The sequence below is a fragment of the Colossoma macropomum genome, unplaced genomic scaffold (assembly GCF_904425465.1).
Source record: "Colossoma macropomum unplaced genomic scaffold, Colossoma_macropomum, whole genome shotgun sequence".
Lineage (NCBI taxonomy): Eukaryota > Metazoa > Chordata > Actinopteri > Characiformes > Serrasalmidae > Colossoma > Colossoma macropomum.
Window position 1 is genome coordinate 2,454,319 of NW_023494810.1, and position 25,798 is coordinate 2,480,116.

A 25,798-nucleotide genomic window follows, 5' to 3' on the forward strand; every position below is an offset into this window, starting at 1 on the left:
TCACTTAATTTGAAGTGTTACTAAAGCTTTTTAAGGGACAATAAAACATTTTCCATGAAGCAAAGCACTTAAAAAAGCACCCTTCACTTCTATAGAGTGCTACTGTTTAAATGAAAATCAGATAACCCAGCAGAATACTTACTGCGTTATGCTTTCCGATGATGGCATACCTACGAGAAAAAGAAAAACGTTATAAAAAAAATAAATAAAATAAAACTGTTATTTATGACTAGTTTTACAATCAAAATCACATCCTAAAAATTGGAAATAATGATAAATGAGATTCTTCTTCCCAAATACAGCATTTTTACAAGCCTCATGACTGACACTGAGACATATTTATAAATGTTGCAGGAGCTATGAACTATGGGATATTATTTGCACTCTTCCACACTGAAAAAATTAAGCATTGAAATAACTTTACACATTGGTATAGACTGCATGTGTCAGGCTCCTGTCCTCGCGGGCCAAAACACTGCAGACTTCAGCTCACTGCCTAATTAAACACACCTGATTCAGCTCATCTAAATAGCAATTCACTGAATTCAGAGCGTTAAATGAGGGTAAACACTGATCTCTGCAGCATTTTGGCCCGGATGGTCCTCCAGTTTGACATGCCTGGTATAGACAAAGGCTGCAACTATTTCATGTTCCATTTAAACACACATTACACCGTGCTTTTGTTTTATACTACTGACATCATCCAAAAAATAAAACAAACAACACAGCTAGTGCAGCGGCATCTCATACACTGCAATAAAACAGCATTAAATTATTTTAGGAAAATACTACACTACACAATTACATCAATCTACTGCTTTAAAAAAAAAAAAAACATTGGGCCTCATTCACCAACCATTCTTAAAAAAAAATTTCTTCTTAAAACCCAATTACGCAGTTTTCACGATGATTCCGACTCACCAGTGTTTTCTTATGTGGGGTTTGTTCTTAGGGAAGAACAGAATCTACACACACTCTAAAGAACAAAGGACTTTTTATTAGGACCTTTCTAAAGAACACACTTAAGAACAAACTTAGGAAGATATTGGTGAATGAGGCCTATTAACGATTCACATTTTATTCTTTCCAGTCATTGTAATTTGAACACTATAAAGTTTGGTCAGTAGGGGGAGCTGCGCACTCAAATGCTCAACGTCAAACTCCACCTACGAGCACAGCCGATGGGTCACGAGCATAGATATCCATACCCAGATGCTGTGTTCTCTGTTGTTCTCTATCTGAGGTGATACGTCTGAGTGTCCGCCATGTTGGAGAGGTCACGATCCGCTTGTGAATAAATTCACTTGTATTGAGAGACGAAGAGTCTCAGGATTAAATCAGCCACAACTTCCTTATTACTCAACCGATTTTCACCAAATCTGTTTTGTTATAGTCCTCAGACACAGATTAATCCAGGCTGCACGGATCTGCTCTCGGTAGCTTTTATTACTTTAATAACTGATCGTGATAATTAGCCGTCCGGACCAGCAGGAAAGTATTCAGACTTCGTCTGACATTAAAAACTGAGTTCAGCACAAGAAACATAATCAGACACATCAGCAAATCCATCAATGTGTGAATCACTTCTAATCTTAATACACATAAAAATAAAATAAACCCCCAAAACACAGTAAGAAGGACGAAGCTGAAGTTGGCTTCCTATTCGCCAGCTTCTTGTGCGAGTTACATTCTGTTGCCTGAAGCTGCACCATTTAAGATGGAACGGGAAAATTTAAACATGATGCTGGCAAATAAGAATCTAACTTCAGCTTCGTGTAAGAAGGTGCTAAAGTTAATCTATTATGAATATCTACACGGATTAAGGAATGCTATAATTTACCGCTACAAAGCTTTAACCATCACTGTAAATAAATAACTACTACATAAAGTTAAGATCCCCTGAATAGACTATTAAATGAAATAAGCTTAATATAAAACCAGAGGAAAAACAATCACATCAACAGGTTCTCTGTGCTTCACCAACCACACGGCCACATCTACACAAACATCACACAAACAATACACGTCACACAGACATGAGTGTGGATCACTGCGTTCCCTCCGTTATATAATCCTATCCCACTTTCTGAGAGTAATATTCCTGAAATAGTGTAATTTTGGACAGCATCTTTTTTGAACTGCTCCTCTGTAATGGTACTGAATGCAGTCCAGCAGCAATGTTGACCGCCCCAAAATGGCGGCGCAGTTGGCGTGCCTGGCTGGACCCAATACAGCATCTAGGTATGTATATCTATGGTCACGAGACACTGAAATGTTGCCATTTTATTGGCATCCTACTGAAACATCTGCATGAATTATGGCGTGCCTTATGTAAACGGTATGTAAATGAGGTACTGGTTAGGTAGCGCTTGATTTCACGCACTGAAACATTCACCATTTGCACTCAAATCCCTGCTTATTTCAAAGTCTAGCAAAAGTTTAACAAATCAGACACAAAGTAGTTCATATGTTAAATCTGCCCTCTTTTCTTACACAGCTTTGATGAATATAGGCCATTGTACACTTTATGAATGCAGGAACTCTTCATTGAAAAGCTTCTGGTTTTCCTCTCCAACTTTGCTTAACTATTCAATTACAGTCTAACATGGATTTGACCAGAAAAGGCTTATTATAATGCTAGTATGCAGGATATAAGCACACATTGGCAATGGAACTGATCTAAGCGGCGTTCTTATTTACACACTGGCGTTACGTAACAGGCTTTTCTTAGAGCTGGTGCAGCCTCGAGTCCACTAGATCCCACAACAATACATCTCTATCCACAACAAACTACAACTCCAGGAAAGGCTTTAATGAAATCCTGACTGGCCTGTATGTCTCAGCCAGCAGCAACAGATACAGAACTCCTGCTAGAGCAAACTGCATACGACACAGAACAAATTATTCATATTCCCATTCATACACAAATTCAGCTTTTACAATTTTGTAGAATATTCAGAGCCCCTCATTGTAAGCATTCATTCATAAGTCAGCAGTTAAAGGAATTTACTGAATTTTATCCTTCACCCCAAACACTGTTGATCAGCCAATGTTTGCTGTCTTAAATTTGCTTTTGCTGTCAGAGCTGGTTTAATGGGAGTCTGGCCAATTCTTATTTCTCCCATTATATCAAAGGTTACGTTCACATTAGCAGATGGTCCTGAAATTTTTTGCCCTAATGTGACTCACATCTGATGTTTTCAGGGCTGTGTGGACACACAAAACTGATCTTTTCAAATCCGACCTGAGCCACTTTCATATGTGGTCCTAGATCGGATACGTATCCGATTCGTGGCCATGCGACCTTAATGTGACGCTCAGATCGGAATTCATGTGCTTTTTTTCCACTGCGCCATCATTCAGTGTTACCATGGCAGCAGCGCTGAACAGAAGTTAAAGCCTGTAAACGGTGGAAAAGCAGCTCATCTCACCTTTTTCTCCTTCGTCTCGCTCTAATAATGAAGCTGAGAGCAGTTTTTAAACACTGTGTCCACTCTATTACCTTGTCAGTCCACCTTGTAGATGTAAAGTCAGAGACAGCAGCTCATGTGTGTCAGCGTAGTTTGTGTTTCAGTGGTCACAGGACGCTGTTGGCTGGATAGTTTTGGTTGGTGGACTATTCTCAGTCCAGCAGTGACATAAAAAGTCCAGCAGCACTGCTGTGTCTGATCCACTCAGACCAGCGCAACACACACTAGCACACCACCAGTGTTCAGTGATCCTGCAGTGCTGAGAATGATCCACCACCCAAATAGTACCTGCTCTGTGAGGGTCCATGGGGGTCCTGACCACTGAAGAACAGGGTAAAAGGGGGCTAACAAAGTATCAGAGAAACAGATGGACTACAGTCTGTAACTGTAGAACTACAAAGTGCACCTATATAGTAAGTGGAGCTGATAAAATGGACAATGAGCGCAGAAACAAGAAGGTGGTCGTAATGTTATGCCTGATTGGTGTATAAAATGCAGATATTTCACCACAGTAAATCAGCATCAGCTCAACATTCTGAAATAAGTGAAATAAATACATCAAACATCAGTTTATATTCTCTGTCCAATCTAAACATCTGCTAATATTTAAGTAAACAAATATCTGCCAATAATGATATGATTTGTATAGCATCATGCATCCCTAATGAAATAAAAATAATTATTTAATGCACCTGTACTCTGGATGCAGGTTTCTACTGTCACAGTAGGATCCTCCACACCAGCAGTGGGCGCTCTAGCAGTATCCAAACGTGAGTTTGAATCATTTTTAACAGTCATATCTGTGACTGAAATTTGTGTTCTTGTCTCCTTGATTAAGTCCGATGTCTCCGATGCTGCCGATCTGTTCAGTGCAGCTCCTTCTTTCTTACAGCCCTCAAACTCAAGCTTCTCTCCCTGTTCTTCCTCCTCTTCCTCATCCTCCTTCACCTCTCTCGGTTTCTGAGGGGACAGAGCTGTGGACATAGGGTCTGGACAGCAAACAGAAAGAGAAAGTAAGTAAATGACAGTTTATCCTACTGCGTCAGTATCTCCTATTTATGATTTCCAGTTATTGTAATCAGCTTTCCTGTCACACAGGAGCATCTGCCCATAGGCGGCAATGCGGAGGGGCAATGGGTCGTTCACCCCACCCCCCTAAAAGTGACGGGGGGGCAACACCCTTAGCACGAAGCTGGATAAAAGCCATTGTAGTGAAACTGCATAGAAAAGTCTGAAAACAGCTGCTGTAGTGAAACTACATTTAACAGGAGGGATTTAAACGTGCAGCGTCACTACGGCAACCACAACAACTGTGTGTGTTTTCCACATGTTCGTGTTTCTCTCATGGCTTCTTTCCCCGTCATGCAGGGTTGAAAGATCTGCGGTTTTCCCAAGAAATCCGGCTCGTTTGAAACTGCAGTGCAGGTGGAAATCATGCGGTGCATTTTTGATCAGACTGCTTTCTAAATGTACTGGAGAAAAAGAAAATGAACATGAAAACAAATCATGTTATGAATGTTATGAGTCTTATGAATCTTTTGAACTGATCCTAGAGTTGAACAGCTGGCAACCCAGGATATACAGGCCTTCGTTCCACATCGCTCTCGCCAGGCAGAGGTATGATATAAAATAACATTATAAGCAGTTCGTCATTTTCCCGCTGTATGATCTGCTCATATTACGTGACAACAGCAGTGCAGTTATTCACTTTATCACAAAAGTGTGTGAAACAGAAACTAAATCAATAATAATTTACATATATTGACCCATTATACCTGCTCCTACTTCAACGTCCTTCCTCCAAACTGAATGTTTGTCATCAGATTAGGGCATGATATTAACCTCTAACATTTAGAGACCAACCTCCAGTCAAAACAGTACAGTGCCAGGTAATTGCAGTCAAAGGAAAGGACAGGACAGGAAAGGACAGGAAAAGAAAAGAAAGGAAAGGACAGGACAGGACAGGGAAAAGGACAGTAAAGGAAAGGGCAGGACAGGACAGGACAGGATAGGACAGGAAAAGATAGGAAAGGGCAGGACAGGACAGAAAAAGGAAAGGACAGGACAGGAAAAGGACAGGACAGGACAAGACAGGAAATGGCAAGACAGGAAAAGGACAGGACAGAAAAAAGGACAGGACAGGACAAGATGGGAAATGAGAGGACAGGAAAAGGACAGGACAGGACAGGAAAAGGACAGGACAGGACAGGAAAAGGAAAGGACAGGAAAAGGACAGGACAGGACAGGACAGGACAGGACAGGACAAGATAGGAAATGGCAGGACAGGAAAAGGACAGGACCGGACAGAAAAGGGCAGGATGGGAAAGGACAGGACACAAAAGGAAAGGAAAGGACAGGACAGAACAGAAAAGGACAGGACAGGAAAAGAAAAAACAAGACAGGACAGGAAAAAAATTGTGAACATTAAGGTTTTATGGACTGATGAGTCTGTATTTATAATTAGGATTTCTTGGATCGTAATAAACACAAAAGGCAACCAACTTCGTAGACGGAACTTTGGAGTAGATCCCTATAGAATTCTTTGAAAAACTGAAAGCAAGAGAAGAACCGAAGCTTCACAGTAGGGCAGAAACAGATCTGCAGTCTCCTGTCAGTAAAATCATCCTGGATAACAGAAGAATCTGATCCCAGATCAGCACTTCTACTAGAGATTAATGAATACAGACCTTCATCTGCTTTTCAGAGCAGGGAGGTTTGTTTAACTGTACTTTGTCCAGAATTTATTTGTTGGTGTTGGAGCCGTTCTCCTTTCCTCTCTATTATGATTTCTAACAGGCAATTCCCCAACAGCTGTTATCTGGGAAAAGCCCTGGAATGGAATGGATTCAGGATGGTTTGTGAATTCTTGTAACCACACCTACTATTTTCTGTAAAAACAAGCAGGGTGCAATAACTAGGTGTGGGCTATCTGTACAGGAAATCTTTGCAACGTAAAACATTATCATTTTTTGAAGACATTAGGTGAAAAGGGATTTTTTTACAAGCTGAAATCAAAATAGACCTTTTTTGTCTGGCTAGTTTATGCACCTCATCATATTAACCAAACATCATCATTCAATACAACTTAAATAAAATAATTCCACTTAACTTAAATAAAAAATTTAGATAAAAAGATTTGATTGGATTTGAAATGTAGTGATCAGCCATCTCTAAAACACCTTCTGAGTTTTGATTAGGTCACTGTGCTTCAGCAGGCAATGAAATAAAACAACAAGAAAAGAAAAAAATGTTTCATTACTTTGTAGTGTTTCAGTTATGCTCTATTAATACTGAAAACAAATGAACAGAATTCATGTAAAAGTGCAAAACAACCAACAACACCAAAAACAACAACAACAACAACAACAACAACAACAACAATAATAATAATAACAGTCGTATGCCAAAAGAATAAATTTAATTACATGTGCTGCTGTGTTCAATGTGCACTTAACACATCCTCTACAGAGAACACACTGCCACTCTTTCGGCCAATTTAGCACAATATCTTTTTGCTAAGTTTAATGCATTAGGGGGAAAATAAATAAATGAAATAAATGAAAAAAATATGAACAAACAAACAAACAAATGATATTTGTGCATTAAAAACTGCTTAAGTGTTTACTCTGTAGAGGATGATTAGGAAATCAAGAAAACTTATAATCTGACTGGGGCGCCCAAACATCTGCATATGACTATATTACAACCCCAATTCCAAAAAACGCTGTGGGTCGCTGTGTAAAATGTAAATAAATGTAAATTAAAACAGAATGCAATGATTTGCAAATTTCATAGACCCATATTTTATTCACAATAGAACATAGAACACATATCAGACACTGAAAGTGAGACATTTTACCATTTCATGAAAAATATTAACTCATTTAGAACTTGACGGCAGCAACGCATCTCAAAAAGTTGGACAGGGGCAACAAAAGGCTGGAAAAGTAAGTGGTGCTAATAAGAAACAGCTGGAGGAGCAATTTGCAACTAACTCACATGACTGAGTATAAAAAGAGCATTTTAGAGAGGCAGAGTGTCTCAGAAGCAAAGATGGGCAGAGGTTCACCAATCTGCCAAAAACTGGGTCTAAAAATTGTGGAAAAATTTCAGAAAACTGTTCCTCAACGTAAAATTGTCAAGAGTTTGGATATCCCACCATCTACAGTACATAATATCATCAAAAGATTCAGAGGATCTGGAGAAATCCCTGTAAGCAAGGGACAAGGCCGATGGTCAATATTGGATGCTTGTGATCTTCGGGCCCTCAGGCAGCACTGCATTAAAAACAGGTATGATTCTGTACTGAAATCACTGCATGGGCTCAGAAACACTTCCAGAAATCATTATCTGAGAACACAGTTCGCCATACAAAACACAAATGCATGTTAAAGCTGTATCATGCAAAGAAGACGCCATCTGTCAACATGATCCAGAAACGCCGCCGTCTTCTCTGGGCCGAAGCTCATTTAAAAAGGACTGCAGCAAAATGAAAAACTGTTCTGTGGTCAGATGAATCAAAATTTGAAATTCTTTTTGGAAACCATGGACGCCGTGTCCTCCGGACTCAAGAGAAGAGGGACCATCCAGCTTGTTATCAGCGCACAGTCCAAAAGCCTGCATCTCTGATGGTCTGGGGTTGTATTAGTGCCTATGGCATGGGCAGCTTACACATCTGGAGAGGCTCTATCAATGCTGAACAGTATATAGAGGTTTTAGAACAACATACACTCCCATCCAGACACTGTCAACATCTTTCAGCATCTGATATATGTTCTACGTTCTACTGTGAATAAAATATGGGTCTACTAGATTTGCAAGTCATTGCATTCTGTTTTTATTTACATTTAATTTTCATTTTACACAGCGTCCCAACTTTCTTGGAATTGGGGTTGTATATAAGCTTTGTAGCTCCAGTGCAAAAGTAAAGTAGTGAAACTCTGGAGACCAAACATGTCTTGGCTGCTTGGCTATATTGGTGTAAGGGGGTTAAACTATGCAAATTTGATTTCTGGCTAAATTACAGCTGTAAGTAAAGGGATGGGAAGCCCTGTTCTAAAGCTCATGCTAACAGTAGCTGTAACATAGCTGTCTTAATTTCCAAGTGACTCTATTTTCTCCCACTTATAAAGCTCATGCGCTCTCAGACGGGAGGTCTGAAGGCTAAGCAAATCAGTCTTTCTACAAAAGATACTTATCAACTCACTAAGTGTCATGAGGATGAAGTATTTCCTTTAGAACAGTGATTAGAGAAGAGTACATGTATCTTCCCATATGCAGCACTGTCCCATTCCTCCTCGTCATATCTACACCGCTGTCAAAGGAGGAGGATTGCCTAACAAGGTCTGAGCTACAACATGTAGGAGGAAACATCCCAGGGAGCTCCCTCTCAAAGCATCTGCTTTACATTTTGATTAACTCACAACTATTTCCTTTTCTGGAACATTCCTGGCCGCAGTAGCCCTTTTCTCACTCTCTCTGGGGAGATGACATCACATCCCACACGAGGCTCAATGTAGGAGGCAACATAACCACTGTAGCTCACAGTCTACGACACAACAATGGGAGAAAAGCTCATGATATAAGCCGACAGCTCTTAAATGGATCATATTATGATTTTTTTCCCCTCACTTTATCCTCACACAGGTGTGTGCAAAAGTTAGGGCACCCCTGGTCAAACTGGGAGGCTCATTTTAATGCACAATTACTTTGCATATGGGCCATTCTACAGAAACGTCCATTTTTGTGTCCCTACCATTTACAGATATATTACACTTAACTGAAGAAGGTTTCAAAAACAACAACCCACCCAAACGAGAACCACCAGGACTTATAGTCCAAGTTTCAGGTCAGCTCAAGAGAGAGCTGGAACCAATATTATGATGACAATTACCAAATTAATGACATTTCTGTTCATTTTATGCCACTTTAGAACATCAAACTTGGCTAATTAGCTACGTTGCTTGCTAGGTATCTTGACTTACTGGCTGATATGAAATGATGTACTACATCACTCTGAACACTCACAATCACACAAATGTCTATATTTATAAAGTGTCGTGCAGAATCAAACAAAGCTTCAGTTTTCTCTGTACAGAAAAGTGAAAATATGGACATGTGCTAATAGCGTTCTTAACTATCTTATGTCACCTTATGGTAAAACATACATACATCATCTAAACCGCTTATCCTTCTGGGTCGCTGTGGGGTGCTGGAGCCTATCCCAGCCATCATTGGGCGAAAGGCAGGATACACCCTGGACTGGTCACCAGCCCATCGCAGGGCAGACAGACAGACATACACATTCACACACATTCACACCTAGGGGCAATTTAGCACGTCCAATCAGCCTGACTGCATGTTTTTACATGTTAGGGTTAAAATTTTTTGTTACATTTTCAAATAAAACAATAAGTTATTTTAACAATTGCACCGTCTTCAGCCTCAATTTATCAATATTGGTTTTTAAATCAATTATCTAGAATTCCAAGCACCACAGAAGTTGTCCTCACAGTCATGGGTAAAGGGTGAGGCTATATTTTGAAGAAAAAAAACATTTTTATACAATTTTAACTGCGATAATCTATACATGACTTTGAAATATATGATTTAAATGACATAAAGAAAACAAATGGCAAATAAATATTATAAAATATATAATGAAAGTTGTTGTCCCCAGGAGTCGTGTCACTGGTGTTACCGCGTAACAAAAAATCTCTTGTTTTGAAATAAAAGTCACACTGATGACATCACTCGACTTCCTTTTACCTGTTTTCTGAGGATCTATGAAGAAAAGCACATGGTGAGTCCACTGTGTCTTTCAGTTATCAGAGATTTTCTCATTTAGCTCATGATTTCACATGAAGCTCTTAGCTGAAGTCACTGGTGTGACCGACTTTATTCTGAGTTAAAAAATAGAATACAAATGGATTAAATTAAATATTTTGGTGGATATTCCATGATTGACAACATGTGGTTTGATGCTCTGTAGCCGTTATTTTTGTAAAATGCATTTTTCATTAAAAATGTTTCTTATGAGTAACACCAATGAGGATCAGTAACACCAGTGACTCCAATGGACAGACAGAAAAGTGGACGTTTCTGTAGAACGACCCAATTGCAAGGCGTGGAAGAACATTATGTAACACTGCTTTCAACAATTTCAAACCAAAAGGTCTTACATAGTGCTGCTACTGTGGTGAGCAGAACCATTCGTTTTGTTGCTGGACCAAAACTGACTCTCTCTATTGAGACTTCTAGACAGAATTAGCTACATTCATGTTTAGTAGAGCAAAGGCGCTTCAGCTGGTGATGCAACAGGCCTGTCCCTCATATCTTCCATCAGTAGGCCTCTTTATGTGTGTCTGACTTGCCAAGGCCACTGAAGCACAGTCCCATAACCCGCCCAGCGGACTGCAAACACACTCTCTCCCACCAGCCCACTCCATGCGCTGCTACACACAATGGGGCTCTTGTGGCAGAAACCTTGGGACAAGCTCACAAAGCATTGTTTCAGCATTCGTCACTGAGAACGCCGGGCTATTCATTAGATCACAGGCTAGAGGGTCAACGTCATCGAGTATGTGATGTGGGGTTGTAGTTAACATGAGCATCTGTGTTTGAGCTGGCAGTAGTCGCGTTCCAAAGTCCAGGCTGCAGCCGAGGTAGTGCGGGTCCTCGGTACGACTGTCCTGTGAAGACTCCTCCTAAGTAGCCTATTGGTCACACAAATGGATCAGACCTAACGAGGCTGCGTGGTGATGCCACCAGAGCAGCGCCAAACTCCTGAGGGAACCGGTGAGAGAAAAATAGAGCCGCTGCATTGAGTTTGTTGCTTTTTTGTTTCTTCACGGAAATGAAGGAGATGATCTTATGCAGTACGATAAACTACATACATACACAAATACTTCTAATTATACAACAGTTAGTTCCGGCCACGCCTGCTGATTGGTTGAGAAGCGTTCTAATGGCGATATAACAGCACGTTTTTTTCCACAAACACTATCACTCTACTAAGCTAAGCAACGACTCTGACAGCTGTAGGAGACGCTCAAGCCATCTGAACGTTTTTACTTCTTACTTTGCCACAAACAGAAAATGGACACTTTTAAGATCACATTTGACCGACAGCCGATTTGGTCAGACTCTGAAGATGAGACGACACTAAATTCCCAAACTGTCATCACCACTGAGCAGCTTTTCAGTCGGCAGCTGTGACAGAAGAGCAGCTAAACAACCTGGAATCAGCCAGAAATGAACCCAACACCATTCGCCAAATTAAATGGGCTGTAAGATGCTTTACAGACTGGCTGGAACAAAACAACATTAATACTGATCTGGCAAAAACTGACAAAACTCACATTTTGAATCTGATGCCAACAACATGTTCCAAAAAAGTTGGGATGGGGCAACAAAAGGCTGGTAAAGTTGTGTAATGCTAAAAAAAAACAACTGGTGGTTAAATGGCAACAGGTCAGTAACATGATTGGGTATAAAGAGCATCACAGAGAGTCTTTCAGAAGTAAAGATGAGGAGGGTTCACCACTCTGTGAAAGACTGCACGATCAAATAGTGCAACAATTCAAGAATAACGTTTCTCAACATAAAATAGCAAAGAACTTTAGCTTTTCATCATCTACGGTACAGAATAACATTAAAAGATTCAGAGAATCTGGAGAAATCTCTGTATGTAAGGGACGAGGCCAAAAACCAGTATTTGCTGGCCATGATCTTTGGGCCCTCAGACAGCACTGCATTAAAAACAGACATGATTCTGTAGTGGAAATCACTGCATGGGCTCAGAAACACTTCTGGAAACCACTGTCTGTGAAAACAGTTCATCACTGCATCCACAAATGCAGGTTAAAACTCTAAAACACAAAGAAGAAACCAAATACAAACAGGATCCAGAAACGCCACCACCTTCTCTGGGCCCGAGCTCATTTAAAATGGACTGAGGGGAAGTGGAAAAGTGTCCTGTGGTCCGACGAATCAACATTTGAAATTCTTTTTGAAAATCATGGACGCTGTGTCCTCTGGGCTAAAGACCACTCAGCTTGTTATCAGTGCACAGTTCAAAAGCCAGTATTCATGATGGTATAGGGGGCATTAGTGCACATGGCATGGGTGACGTGCTCATCTGTGAAGGCACCATTAATGCTGAATGATATATACATGTTTTGGCAACATATGCTGCCATCCAGACGACGTCTTTTTCAGGGAAGGCCTTGATTATTTCAGCAAGACAGTGTCAAACCACGTTCTGCATGTATTACAACAGCATTGCTCCGTATTAAAAGAGCCTGAGTGCTAAACTGACCTGCCTGCAGTCCAGACCTGTCACCACTGAAAACATTTGGCGCATTATGAAATGAAAAATATGACAAAGGAGACCCTGAACTGTTGATTTGATTTGTTGTCTCTGTACTATTTTCAATAAAATATTGGGTTTAAATGATTTGCACATCATTGAATTTTGTTTTTATTTAAATTTTGCACAGCATCACAACTTTTTTGGAAATGGTGTTGTACTTCATTTTAATTGTCAGAAGTTTTGTTAGTTGTAATTTTGTCAAATTTCTTAAATATTCTGTTTATTTACAAGTTTAAATGAAAAAATCTGATTTTCAATATGGTCTCAGACTTTTGGACCCTGCTGTACATTTAAGTTGAGAGTAAAATTACGTACATTTGATTTGTTAATTTTTTTAAAAATCTTTAAAATTTTTTATACTGCAAAATATTGAACGAATCTGGCCGAAAAGAACAAAAGCGAACATGATTATGGTGAAACCGCTTTGTATTAGCAAACCATTAAAACTGAATTGGATTGGTCACAGTTTTCAACAAGCGACTCTGTAATATGATTTGTGGTTTCTGAGGGGAGAAAACATGCAGCCTCTAAACACATTGAGAAAATTAGCATGAAGTGTCTTCACAGTGGGCTTATGGGTCTGCAGAGGGCCTCTCGACTACACTACAGTTCACAGTAATTGCTTTGTGAGATGTTTTTTTTTCAGTGAAGCTGCATCAGGGGGCTCCTTCTGCGTTATGGAAATCATAAAGGCACGCATTCCTCTTGAAAAAGCCATGAGGGCCTACTTCTGTGCTTCTGTGCATGAATAAGACACAGGCAGCAGAACAAACGCAGAGAACAGCTTCATGGATGCATCAATGGACAATAGTAAAGGAGAACAGCTGGTGTGTAGCGGATAAACAACACAGGAATGTTTGTAGGGGTTTAGCTGTGGATGTGGCAACCCACTGACTGGGAATTCCTCATGTTTTGTTTTGGGGCAACTGGATTCATTATGGATGAGAATGTTTGCCTTCTTTGGAAATTTTATGATAACTGAACTTCAATGTTACTTTTTCAGACAATAAAAAAAATTGCATAAGGTTCATTTGTATAAAGCATTTGCTAACCCTTTGTGTTTTTATTCAACACAGCTTCATGTTCATCAAAGAATAAAGAAAAACAAAGAAAGAATAAATCATTTTCTCTTCCAAACTACTTTTTTGGTCACAGTGGTGATGATAGGAACCAGATATTGAAGCACGTAAGGCCTCTAAAAGCCCCCTCGTTGAAAGCTATAAGGCTTGAGAATGTGATGTCAGGCACTGAGTGTGTTTACATGCACTTAACAATCTGCTAACTGCAGAAAATCAAAGGTTGTCAGTAATCCAATCAACACGTTTATATGCTCTTGAGTAATCAGATAATGGGGAAACTCCAGGTCTACATGAGTCAGACAGTGATCAGATTTCTGCTTTACAACCAGCCAATAAACTAACAGAAGAAGACGTGATGTAAACGTAACGTAAAACTCTTAAAAAAAAATTTTTAAACATCGAGTCACTTTACCTGAAAATATGAACATACATCATCTAGAAGATGAAGAATATTTAAATCCTTTATTTCGTGTTGGGTTGGCTGCTCGCTTATTTCCAGTACCGCAGTCTGTTTTCACGCATGGACAAACTGAGAAATACGAAAAAAATCAGAGTAAGAGTTTACATGCACTGACAAATCTGATTACTGAGCTACAATCCAGCCTCTTCATCAGATTTCTTAATCAGATTTCGAGTATATTGTTTACATGGCCATTTGAATAATCTGATAGCTGCAGAAATCCAATTATGACTGGACTACTGAGTGCATGTAAATGCACCCATTGTCTTATGGGCAGGGTTAGAATGTAATGGCATACAAGTACCAGGAATACATATTCACAATATAGAATATAAAACAATACAGAATATAGAAATATCTGTATTCAGTCCAAGTTACATTTTGAAAGTATTCAGAATACAGTCACTTTTTATATTTTTAGGAAAAAACGCTTAGAATTTTTACCAAACAATTTTTTTCCAAATACTACTACTATATTTTTTATCTTCAAAGAAACACCATCAATGCTTGTCTATAAGCTATTTTAAAATCGGCATCCAGCATGTAGAAAACATGTTTGTTAGATTAATTCTAAAGAGTATCTCAATTAACGGCTTCTTTACAAACACTAAAGTTCCCAATAGAGTCTGAGTAGACTGATAAACCAACGTGATGATCAGTTATTAATCTCAGTGTTACTGAGCTCTGCTAAAGCCTGAGTAGACTGATAAATCAATGTGATGATCAATTATTAATCTCAGTGTAACTGAGCTCTGCTAAAGCCTGAGTAGACTGATCAATCAAAGTGATCAGTTATTAATCTCAGTGTTACTGAGCTCTGCTAAAGCCTGAGTAGACTGATAAATCAACGTGATCAGTTATTAATCTCAGTGTTACTGAGCTCTGCTAAAGCCTGAGTAGACTGATAAACCAATGAGCCCATAATGCAGAGCAACGTGACGTCCCTGTGATGACACTGTGATATCACAATGTCAAAATCCAAGCAGCAGGTAAACAAATGAAGAAAACATGCTGATGAGTGACGACATCCCGATTGCAATCTCTAAGCAGCAGTTACAGTGACCAAGTAAAGAAAGCATCTCCTTTATTAAACACATTTTGAAAAGCTAGACGGTCCCAAATATGTGACAGGCAGTGTACCGTAACTACAGTCTGTTGACAGAAGGAAGGGCAATGTAATGTCATACGGACGTTCCTTTCTCATCTTCTGTATCAGTGTCCCAGGGTATTTCTTGAGATAACAGGAGTAAGCAAACAAAGCAGAGAGATACAGGCGCTTGGGAATGGCCCTGTTAAACAAACAGCATTTATACACATGTAAACACCAGCTTCATGACTGCTGACTGCTTTACAAAGCCTGAGTAATATACACCGATCAGGCATAGCGTTCTGACCACCTCCTTGTTTCTACACTCATTGTGCATTTTATCAGCTCCACTTACTGTATAGGTGCACTTTGTAGTTCTACAGTTACAGACTGTAGTCCATCTGTTTCTCTGCATACTTTGTTAGCCCCCTTTTACCCTGTTCTTCAGTGGTCAGGACCCCCATGGACCCTCACAGAGCAGGTACTATTTGGGTAGTGGGTCATTCTCAGCACTGCAGTAACACTGACCTGGTGGTGGTGTGTTAGTGTGTGTTGTGCTGGTACGAGTGGATCAGACACAGCAGTGCTGCTGGAGTTTTTAAAAACTGTGACCACTCACTGTCCACTCTATTAGACACTCCTATCTTGTCAGTCCACCTTGTAGATGTAAAGTCAGAGACGATAGCTCATCTGCTGCTGCACAGTTTGTGTTGGTCATCCTCTAGTCCTTCATCAGTGGTCACAGGACGCTGCCCACAGGACGCTGTCGGCTGGATATTTTTGGTTGGTGGACTATTCTCAGTCCAGCAGTGACACTGAGGTGTTTAAAAACTCCAGCAGCACTGCTGTGTCTGATCCACTCAGACCAGCACAACACACACTAACACACCACCACCACGTCAGTGTTACTGCAGTGCTGAGAATGATCCACCACCCAAATAGTGCCTGCTCTGTGGGGGTCCATGGGGGTCCTGACCACTGAAGAACAGGGTAAAAGGGGGCTAACAAAGCATGCAGAGAAACAGATGGACTACAGTCTGTAACTGTAGAACTACAAAGTGCACCTATATAGTAAGTGGAGCTGATAAAGTGGACAATGAGCGTAGAAACAAGGAGGTGGTCAGAATGTTAGGCCTGATTGGTGTATAGGCGAGAAACATTCAGCAGTCAGTGCAGAAGAGTGAACAGCGATTTATGCAGCCAAGCAAGCTGTGCTGTCTTAGCGCTGACTCTGCTGCTACCCAGACACCTCAGACATGCACAGATCTATTATTAATGGACACAAGTTCTCCTTCAGCTACAGACAGACATCATGAACCGCACTGAAAACCCTGCGTTTGATGTTCCTTAACCCTTAATAAATAACCCCTTTAAATCCCAGGCTTATTTTTCAGTAAGTAGCGAGGCATTAACGCAAACTGCTACACTCTTAAATAGGATGGTTCTTCAAGGGTTCTTTAGTAATGGTTCTATATAGAACCATGAACACTCAAAGAGCCATTTGTGTGATTAAATGGATCTCTGCATGGCTCTTCAGATTGATGGACAATGTGTTGTATATGGTTCTAGAAACCACGACATTCAGTCTGATATTTAACGCTTATGTTTCTCCATTCAAACGTCATTTAAATCTCCAGAAACAGAGAGTGAAGTTATACCGGCTGTCTGCAGCTCCGTTAGGGGGGGCGACTGTTCATCTCTCGGCTGTTAACATCAGCTAAAGTTATCTGAAGGGCAGTTTTGGTTAGATCTGTGTTAATTAGCTGATGTCGTTACCCTCCTATGATCACAGAGTTTATCTCCTCTTTATGCAACACCATGGGATCGTTTACCCACCCTGACGTGAAGAGCCGGTGGGCTTCTGTGCTGTTAAATGCTGTGAGAGACTCTCCAGAATAGGGGGAGGAGCTGAGCATGAGATCAATATAAATGTCAGGAAAACACAAATTTGGTATCTTTTCGCCAGTTTAAGTGGGACCAGGAGTTCAGGGGAAACTGTATGAGGATCTCAGCCTGTTTTATCGACTCTGTCGAGGAAACGTTTTTCTCTTCCAGAGTAAGGAGAGTGATTTTAGACATCTTTCACCTCTAGTTATGTTCGTGCGGAGCAGCAAAGCCAGAAATTCAGTCCCAAATAAGGCGGCCACAACAGAAAAACCACAAGACTGAAACCCTCAGAGACAGTTTCTCATTCGTCAGCTTCTCGTTTGAATTTTCCCATTCCACCTTAAATTATACCGCAGTTTCATTCTGGTGCCATTTAAGGTGGAACGGGAAATTTTGAATTTTTCTTAGGAATTCGTTTCACCAATATGCCACAAACAAACCAGTTAACAACATACAAACAATGTAAAACACACTAACTTGAGCCCGTATACGTGAATGGCCGAGTGAGGCTTCCTTCAGTAATAACTCCTCTCCTGCTGTGTAGCACTTACAGTCTGAGTTAACCTTATTCCAGGTTATTACCAAGGGAGTGAGCATTAGAGAGACATGTGGAAGGAACTGTCACTCTCTTGGGGTTTTGACTGCCTTTAGGCTTGGTTTAGCCCAGGGGTCGGCAACATGCGGCTCTGTTACTGCCCTGTTGCTCCACAGCTGAATCATATTTGTAGGTAAAAATAAAATAATCCTCCTTTACAGTAAAATAAAGCTCTGCTGATCGTTCAACACAGTTTAACAATAAATGGTCTTAAACTCTGGAGTTAATGTAGAACTGCTGATTCACCCTTTAACCCTGAAGATCAGCGCAGACTGCTGGTCACCATAGCAACACAGACAACAGTCTCGCCTAGCTAGTAGTTAACGAAAAGACAAAGAGAGTGATTGAAGACGAACATCGATAATTTGGAGACGAATTGACTTACTTGTGTTTATAATCACTCCAGCTGGTTTCCTGATACGTTTAATCTGTAGTGAGAAACTGACAAACACTAAAAAGTCGCGAATCTGAAGTCAGTTTTTCATTCGCCAATTTACCCATTCCACCTTAAATTGTACAGCAGTTTCATTCTGGTGCCATTTAAAAGTGGAACAGGAAAATTCGTACAAGAAGCTGGAGAATGAGAAGCGACTTCAGCCTCGTAGAAAGTTGAACACTGAGAGATATTTTACAAGAAACTGTTCTACTTTTGCAGAAAGTTTCCTGCCGGAGATGTGAGAAAAGCACCTATACCTGAGCTAAAGCTTAAAGTAGAGCAAAGTAAGTCTGTGTTTTCATTTATATTATATTATTTATCCTAAACTAGCACATTAACACATACTGAGACATATTTACAGCCAAGATGGTAAAATGGATAAAAAATGTGTCTTGAAAGGTGGTTTGATTTTTGTTGAAAGGACAAAATGGCTCTTCTTAACATTTGGGTTGCGACCCCTGGTTAAGCCTTTAGCCCACAACCCCCCCGTTCAGAGAACCGACCCTAAGAGGCTAACAATAAGAACATATTCTTGACATCCAGTGATCTTTCTGACTCCAAACACAAAGCACTGTACAAATGAGTGCAGCTCTATAACGACCACAACAAAAGACCTGTGGTCAGGTACAGGTATTTCATAAGAAGCTATTGATCTCAGCCTCTTTTGTTTAAGTACCATTAACCCCCAGGGCAGCGTATGAAACACAGTGACCTGACATCCACAAAGCACATACAGAGTATGGAAAACCTGTTTGTTAGTAGTGTGAGACTTTTGGACAAAGGGGACAGAAATACATGGCAGAGCTAAAAACAGCAGCCTGAAGTTTGAATTGTGTCCATATTACAGTCCATTTTATAGATAACAGTATGTCTTACAGTGTCAGAAACCACATAAAGTCTACGTGTGTCTTTTTTACGCTCCCTTCAGGGGGCGGATAGTGTTTCTCACGCTGCTCTGTTAAAGATCATGGAAACTCCACCAATTTTTCAATATTTCTGCATAATTATATAAGATGTAAGTCATTCAGTGTGGTTTGATGTGAAATGCTCTGATTTGGGGAAACTAACCAAGACAGACTTGTTCACAGTGGTGGTGATAGGAACCAGATGTCTGATGTCTGCAGTTTAATGTCTCTAATATGATGGGCCAAGTCTGACAAAATGAAAAATAAATCAAATAAAAAAATAAATAACTAATTAATAATAATTAATTAATCAATAAATAAAAATAACTAAATAAGGTATATATTCCTTTTTTTAAATGTAATTATACACATTTCTTTTTTCTGCAGTTACATATTTCTTAATTTATTTATTTCTGTTTTATTTATTTTTCTTATCGGTTATGTTCATTTTTATATTTTTTTTCTGTATCTAAATTTTTAACAATTGCTCGCTTTATTTATTGATTCGTTAATATATTTATTAAAGTGTATTTATTTATTTCTGTATTTCTTCGTTCATATGATAATGAGGGGGCTTGTTTTTACGTTCAGGCTTAGCGATCAAAACCAGAAGGAGGAGAGCTGATTAAACTCTTTCACCAATGTAGACTATTAAAACAAAGGAAATTAAAGAGAAAACTAAAAAATAAATCTAAATAAAACAATTCCCAACACCAACTCCAAAAAGAGCTGCAATGTCACGGATGGACAAACCTGCCGATGAATAACTTTTGATGGTTTCCACAGGCAGAATGTGAGAAATAGAACTCCACAGCCTCCAAACGAAAGAGTCAATAATCCATACCAGCATTTTCAGCCAGATCAGCCGAGACGCTCAGATCTCTGACTGCCTGTAAGCAGACATTACTGTACTGTCTTGTCCTTAATTACTGCTGATAGAGCCAGACATGCACAATCGAGCTACAGAATCTGATATCGATCAACCAATAGGAACTTTAAGACACTGTGACATCACTGATCAACAGCCCCTTTATTATCATAAGGAAAAGGAAATACAGAAATAAATAAATAAGGAAATGAATAAATACAGAAATTAATAGTTATGGAAATAAACGGTTAACAAATGAATAAAATGTTAATAAAGAAACAAATAAATAAAAAAATACAAAAATTAGTGGGGAGGGGAAATTTATAAATAGACATAAGTGAATGCCCACATATTCATTTATGTAAGGTTTTATTTATTAATATATTAATTTCTATGTATATTTATTTATTTTTAGATTCTAATTCATATATTAATTTACTGGGTCATTTTTTTATTTTTATTTTATCTATTTTTAAGTTTGGCAGTTCTGGTCCTTCATACTCTAAAAGCTGCCTCACAGAGGGTTACTGATGCCTGAGCTATTGTTTCATGGTCATTTTGCGAGACGGTTTTGGCCTAAAACATAATTTTTAAAATCCGCTCATGGTGGAGAGGTGCATACAGGGCATTGTGAGGCAAAATAGTACCTGAAGAAAGCAACATTTTTCAGATTTACCACTATATTTCCTTTGATCAACATTACATTTATAAACTCAGAAGATGTGCAGGTTCACTGGTGGTTTTGGACAGTAAATAAAATGGCTATATTAGTGTGGTAGACATTGTGACCCCTGGTTCCTATCAGCACCACAGTAAAGACATCTGCAACGGTAAGTTTCTCTAGAATGGAGCACTTCATGTCAACGAATGACTCTGAATGACTTTGTTTACATCCCAAAGACTGAATTATGTCAAAAGACAGGTTTTGTAGCAAGCTGCCGACATGCTTGTGTCCTATTTAAGGCCTAAAGCAGCAAGTCGGCAAAAGAGCCATTCAAAAAGTCTGTTCACTAAGTGGTGAACTGACCCCACCCTACACCTAAAGCTGTGAGACGGTCAAACAGTATCCAGTGTCACGTCTAACAGGAGGCCCCTCTGATCACAGCCAGGCCTTTACAGTCCCTCTCTGAGCAGAGGTGACCTCATGGGCACGTTACTGCATCGAAATCCAAAATTAGCTACTGCAAGACATCCGATCAGATCAGTGATGGCTCAGCAAGCTGCAGACAATCAGCCAAGACTGAAGTTTGTTTCGTTTGCACTGCTTCTTGAGCTGAACAAGGCCAATGCAGCTAAAATTGATAGACAAATGTAAAAAATAAATAAATAAATAATAATCGATAAAAGCACGTTGCATAGCTAAAAACAGTAGCAGCTAGTGCTGGACGATATGACCTCAAATCAATATCACGATTAACTGAACATTTTACCTCGATTACGATTAATGAACAATTATTTTGTTTTTGTTTTTTTTGTTTGTTTGTTTGTTTTTGCCCTCATAGCGCACTGACAAGGTGTGTACTGTAAATATGCTCATTTATTAAAACTGTGATATTTTTTCCATTAAAAAAGAGTGCATATCTTCATGATTTTAAAATAACTAAAGGAAACAAAGATTTTTTATTTTTTTTATTTATGGTTATTTATTGAATTTTTAGAGCTTTCTGCTCTGGGGTGTCCATCTCCTCTCAGACTGAAGGGAGCCATCTTCCACTGACAGTCAAAAACTCTATTACTCCCCTCTTTCAATTGGATTGTGATTGGTTCCTAGGCGCCTCACGGTCGTAAAAATATGGCGCTTTGAAATCGGATGAATCTTTTTGAATCAGCCTGTATTGTCACTTTGAAACTAAATTGGCGGTTAAGTTTATAATAGGAAAGCTCATATTTGTGTTACTTTACTTATATCATTCAGTATAACAGACTTTTACACTTATGAATTACATATCAAAATTCATACCCCACTTGCCACCGCAGTGGCACACTGACCCCTGCCTTGAATGACTACATTTGGGGTAAAATTCTACATTTTTGCAAAGTAACATCCACCAGCACCCACAACCTTTCACTCCTTGTTCTTATCCAGGAGCACTACAGTGATACAGCTGCATCCCATTGGCCAGGGACAGCCGGTGGGGTGATGGCTGTGTTTGGGGGGGGCACATGCTGACAGCCTGCGGTTGTAGTGGAGCTTTCCCTCACACACTCACGGACTGCTAATGGCACGGGGGATTTTAGAGGGTAAAACAAGGAGAAATGGAACAGACGCTGTTTTCTAAAGTGGTCCACACACAGGGATACTGAGGAAACTCGGTGAAAGGGGAAAGGGGGAGTGACCCGAGACCCAGATTAGAGGGCGGCAGTGTCCTTACGCATGCTGATGCATTTACAATTTACAATGCGAGTGAGGAGAGGGGTGGCCAGGTTCACACTTTCTGCCTATCGTTGTGGTTCTCAGTGGGATGTTCTACATCGTCAGATTCAGGCATGCCGATGCTAATTGGTGGGGCACAAGCTTCTACTACGCTTTCTGCCTAAGCCTGGACCTGGAGGATCCTTGTATATTTTGGAGTTTTCCTCCTCTGATGCACCCACTTAAACTCAGGAAGGGGCTTGTAATTAGGTGACGTTAGTTGGATCAGGTGTGTTCAGAAGGATCCTTACAGGGGAACTCAAACGTTTTTCAAAAATTCTATAACCTCATTTCCAAAAAAGTTGGGATGCTGTGCAAAATGTGAATAAAAAGAAAACTGAATGATGTGGAAATCATTTAAACCTTATATTTAATTGAAAACGGTACAAAGACAACATATCAAATGTTGAAACTGTGAAATTTTATTGTTTTCTGAAAAATATTTGCCCATTTTCAATTTGATGCCAACAACATGTTCCAAAAAAGTTGGGACGGTACAACAAAAGGCTGGTAAAGTTGTGTAATGCTAATAAAAAACACCTGGTGGTTGATTGGCAACAGGTCAGTAACATGATTGGGTATAAAAGAGCATCTCAGAGAGGCGGAGTCTTTCAGAAGTAAAGATGAGGAGGGTTCACCACTCTGTGAAAGACTGCACCATCAAATAGTGCAACAATTCAAGAATAACGTTTCTCAACATAAAATAGCAAAGAACTTTAGCTTTTCATCATCTACAGTACATAATATCATTAAAAGATTCAGAGAATCTGGAGAAATCTCTGTATGTAAGGGACGAGGCCAAATACCAGTATTTGCATTAAAAACAGACATGATTCTGTAGTGGAAATCACTGCATGGGCTTTTTAAACACCTCAGTGTCACTGCTGGACTGAGAATAGTCCAGCAACCAAAAATATCCAGCCAACAGCGTCCTGTGGGCAGCGTCCTGTGACCACTGATGAAGGACTAGAGGATGACCAACACAAACTGTGCAGCAGCAGATGAGCTATCGTCTCTGACTTTACATCTACAAGGTGGACCAACAAGGTAGGAGTGTCTAATAGTGGACAGTGAGTGGACACAGTGTTTAAAAACTCCAGCAGCACTGCTGTGTCTGATCCACTCAGACCAGCGCAACACACACTAACACACCACCACCACGTCAGTGTTACTGCAGTGCTGAGAATGATCCACCACCCAAATAGTACCTGCTCTGTGAGGGTCCATGGGCGTCCTGACCACTGAAGAACAGGGTAAAAGGGGGCTAACAAAGTATGCAGAGAAACAGATGGACTACAGTCTGTAACTGTAGAACTACAAAGTGCACCTATATAGTAAGTGGAGCTGATAAAATGGACAATGAGCGTAGAAACAAGGAGGTGGTCATAATGTTATGTCTGATCCGTGTATATCCACTTCAGTTTTCCACACATTTCGACTTTGTAGTTACAAATATGAACAAAAAAGCATGTAAACAGAAATAAAGATATTTGGATAAAAATGAAATTGACACACTAGATTATAAAAATACAAATGTAAATATTACATAAGAATGAAGAAGAATGAAAAAATGCTCTCATACAAACTGCACCTGGTGTTAATATGAAAGACACTGGAAAGGTTTCAAGCAACAAGTAGCAATTACAGTGAAACTGAATGAGCTTCCTCAAGAGCCCAAGCAAAGACCTTAAACGTCTCTGTCAGTACAACCAGTTCACTGATACGCAATCAGGAAAGTTCATGGAACCACAATAAACTGTCCTTGGACAGGTGTGCCAAACGAGATTTCTGTCAGGCTAATGATAAGGAAGGTAAGAGAGAAGCAGGCAACTCAAAAAAGGTTGCAGGATGACCTGAAAGAACAGGAACAACATTCACTCTGAGAATCAATGAACTGCACTGCAAAAGAGGCACCGAGATGCACATCTAAGTGTTTAGACAGCTTCAGAAACCTCTTTTGGAACTATGTTCTCTGCTCTGATGACACAAAAATGGAAATCTTTGGCAATAATTCAGCTCGTCATGTTTGCGGAAAGAAAGTCCCAAGAACACCACAGCAACAGTGAAGCATGAGGGTGGGAGCTCCATGATAAGAGGCTGCTTCACTGCAGACAATACTGGGGCATTTTGCATCATCGAAGAACCCATGAATGAATTTAATCTCATTGGCCACAAAACTAAATCGGAAATTGGAGAAAAATGCTTATTATGCTTTACCCATTTCATCTTTTTAGGTTTTTCTTGTGCTTAGTTTTATAATAACAATTGACCTTCCCCAGCTGACTGAGTGATGCCCTGTATTATATGTTCAGTTCTGACATTTATGACTCAAACTGAAAGGAGGAAAACACCTAAATGTAGTCGCTGTTGGACCAAAACTCGTCCAAAATGGTACCTTTTCAGGAGACGGAAAGAAAAAATATTCTAAACTTTTAATACAAGATTTTATCAAAATAATTTTGGACTACGCATAAAACTATTCAACTCCTTGAGACCACCAGTGGTTCCAAAATGCACTTCGTCATATTCTTCATAACGTTCATATTTCATAAGCTACATTCTAAAGGTGGGGGTCGTATGAGAGCTGTAACTGTCTTCTTTCCAGTCAAATAGATGGGTGATGTCATTTTAAACCCTTATAATAAAAGAAGCTGAACTCACAATTTGTTTTCTACTGAAAGTCGACCAATTTTTCCACAAATCTGGGCTATAAACTATAAACAGATGGCGTCTCTTCAGTGATCTGCTCTGTAAACATTATTTTTATAAAATAATACAAAGAGCGTCTAAGATTTTTGGCTTTCAGTAGTAAATTGTAAGCATAGAGCAATATGTGTATCATAAAACACATGTTCTGTTAATTTGAGGGGAGCTTTTACAAAAAAAAGAAATAAATAAATAACAAAAATTTACATTTATTTCATGCAGTTACTGAATAATTTGCCTTACAAGTTGGTCATGTAAATTCAGATGGACAAACCAAAATATACCTGGTCAATAAGAGGTTAAACGTCCACAAAAAGTAAAGGACAGCTGCTGAGCTCAAATGATAATAAAAAACTGAAGAAAAAAAAAGGGTTGCGAACCGATAACCAGGCTGGAATTCATCATTTTAAAGAAACGGAGCTGTAACTGCCCACAAGTCTGACACGTCTACACCCACATTTAAAAGGGTCAGTCCTCGTCACTCAAGAGCTTTGTGAGGCTCCCTCTCTTCACTCTCCA

General features: G+C 39.6%; 1 protein-coding gene across 3 annotated transcripts in view; it reads right to left on the bottom strand.

The window, feature by feature from the left end:
* arhgef10la (Rho guanine nucleotide exchange factor (GEF) 10-like a) overlaps positions 1–25,798 on the bottom strand; it is a 310,750-nt gene that overhangs the window by 282,023 nt on the left and 2,929 nt on the right. For 2 of the 3 annotated variants that reach the window (XM_036559118.1, XM_036559117.1), the window contains exons 2-3: positions 4,163–4,459; positions 143–170 (exon numbers count right to left, since the gene is read on the bottom strand). In XM_036559118.1, coding sequence (XP_036415011.1) covers positions 143–170; positions 4,163–4,454 — 320 coding nt within the window. In that variant the 5' untranslated portion in view covers positions 4,455–4,459. The remainder of the gene's footprint in view (positions 1–142; positions 171–4,162; positions 4,460–25,798) is intronic. The other variant, XM_036559119.1, reaches the window with a different exon arrangement.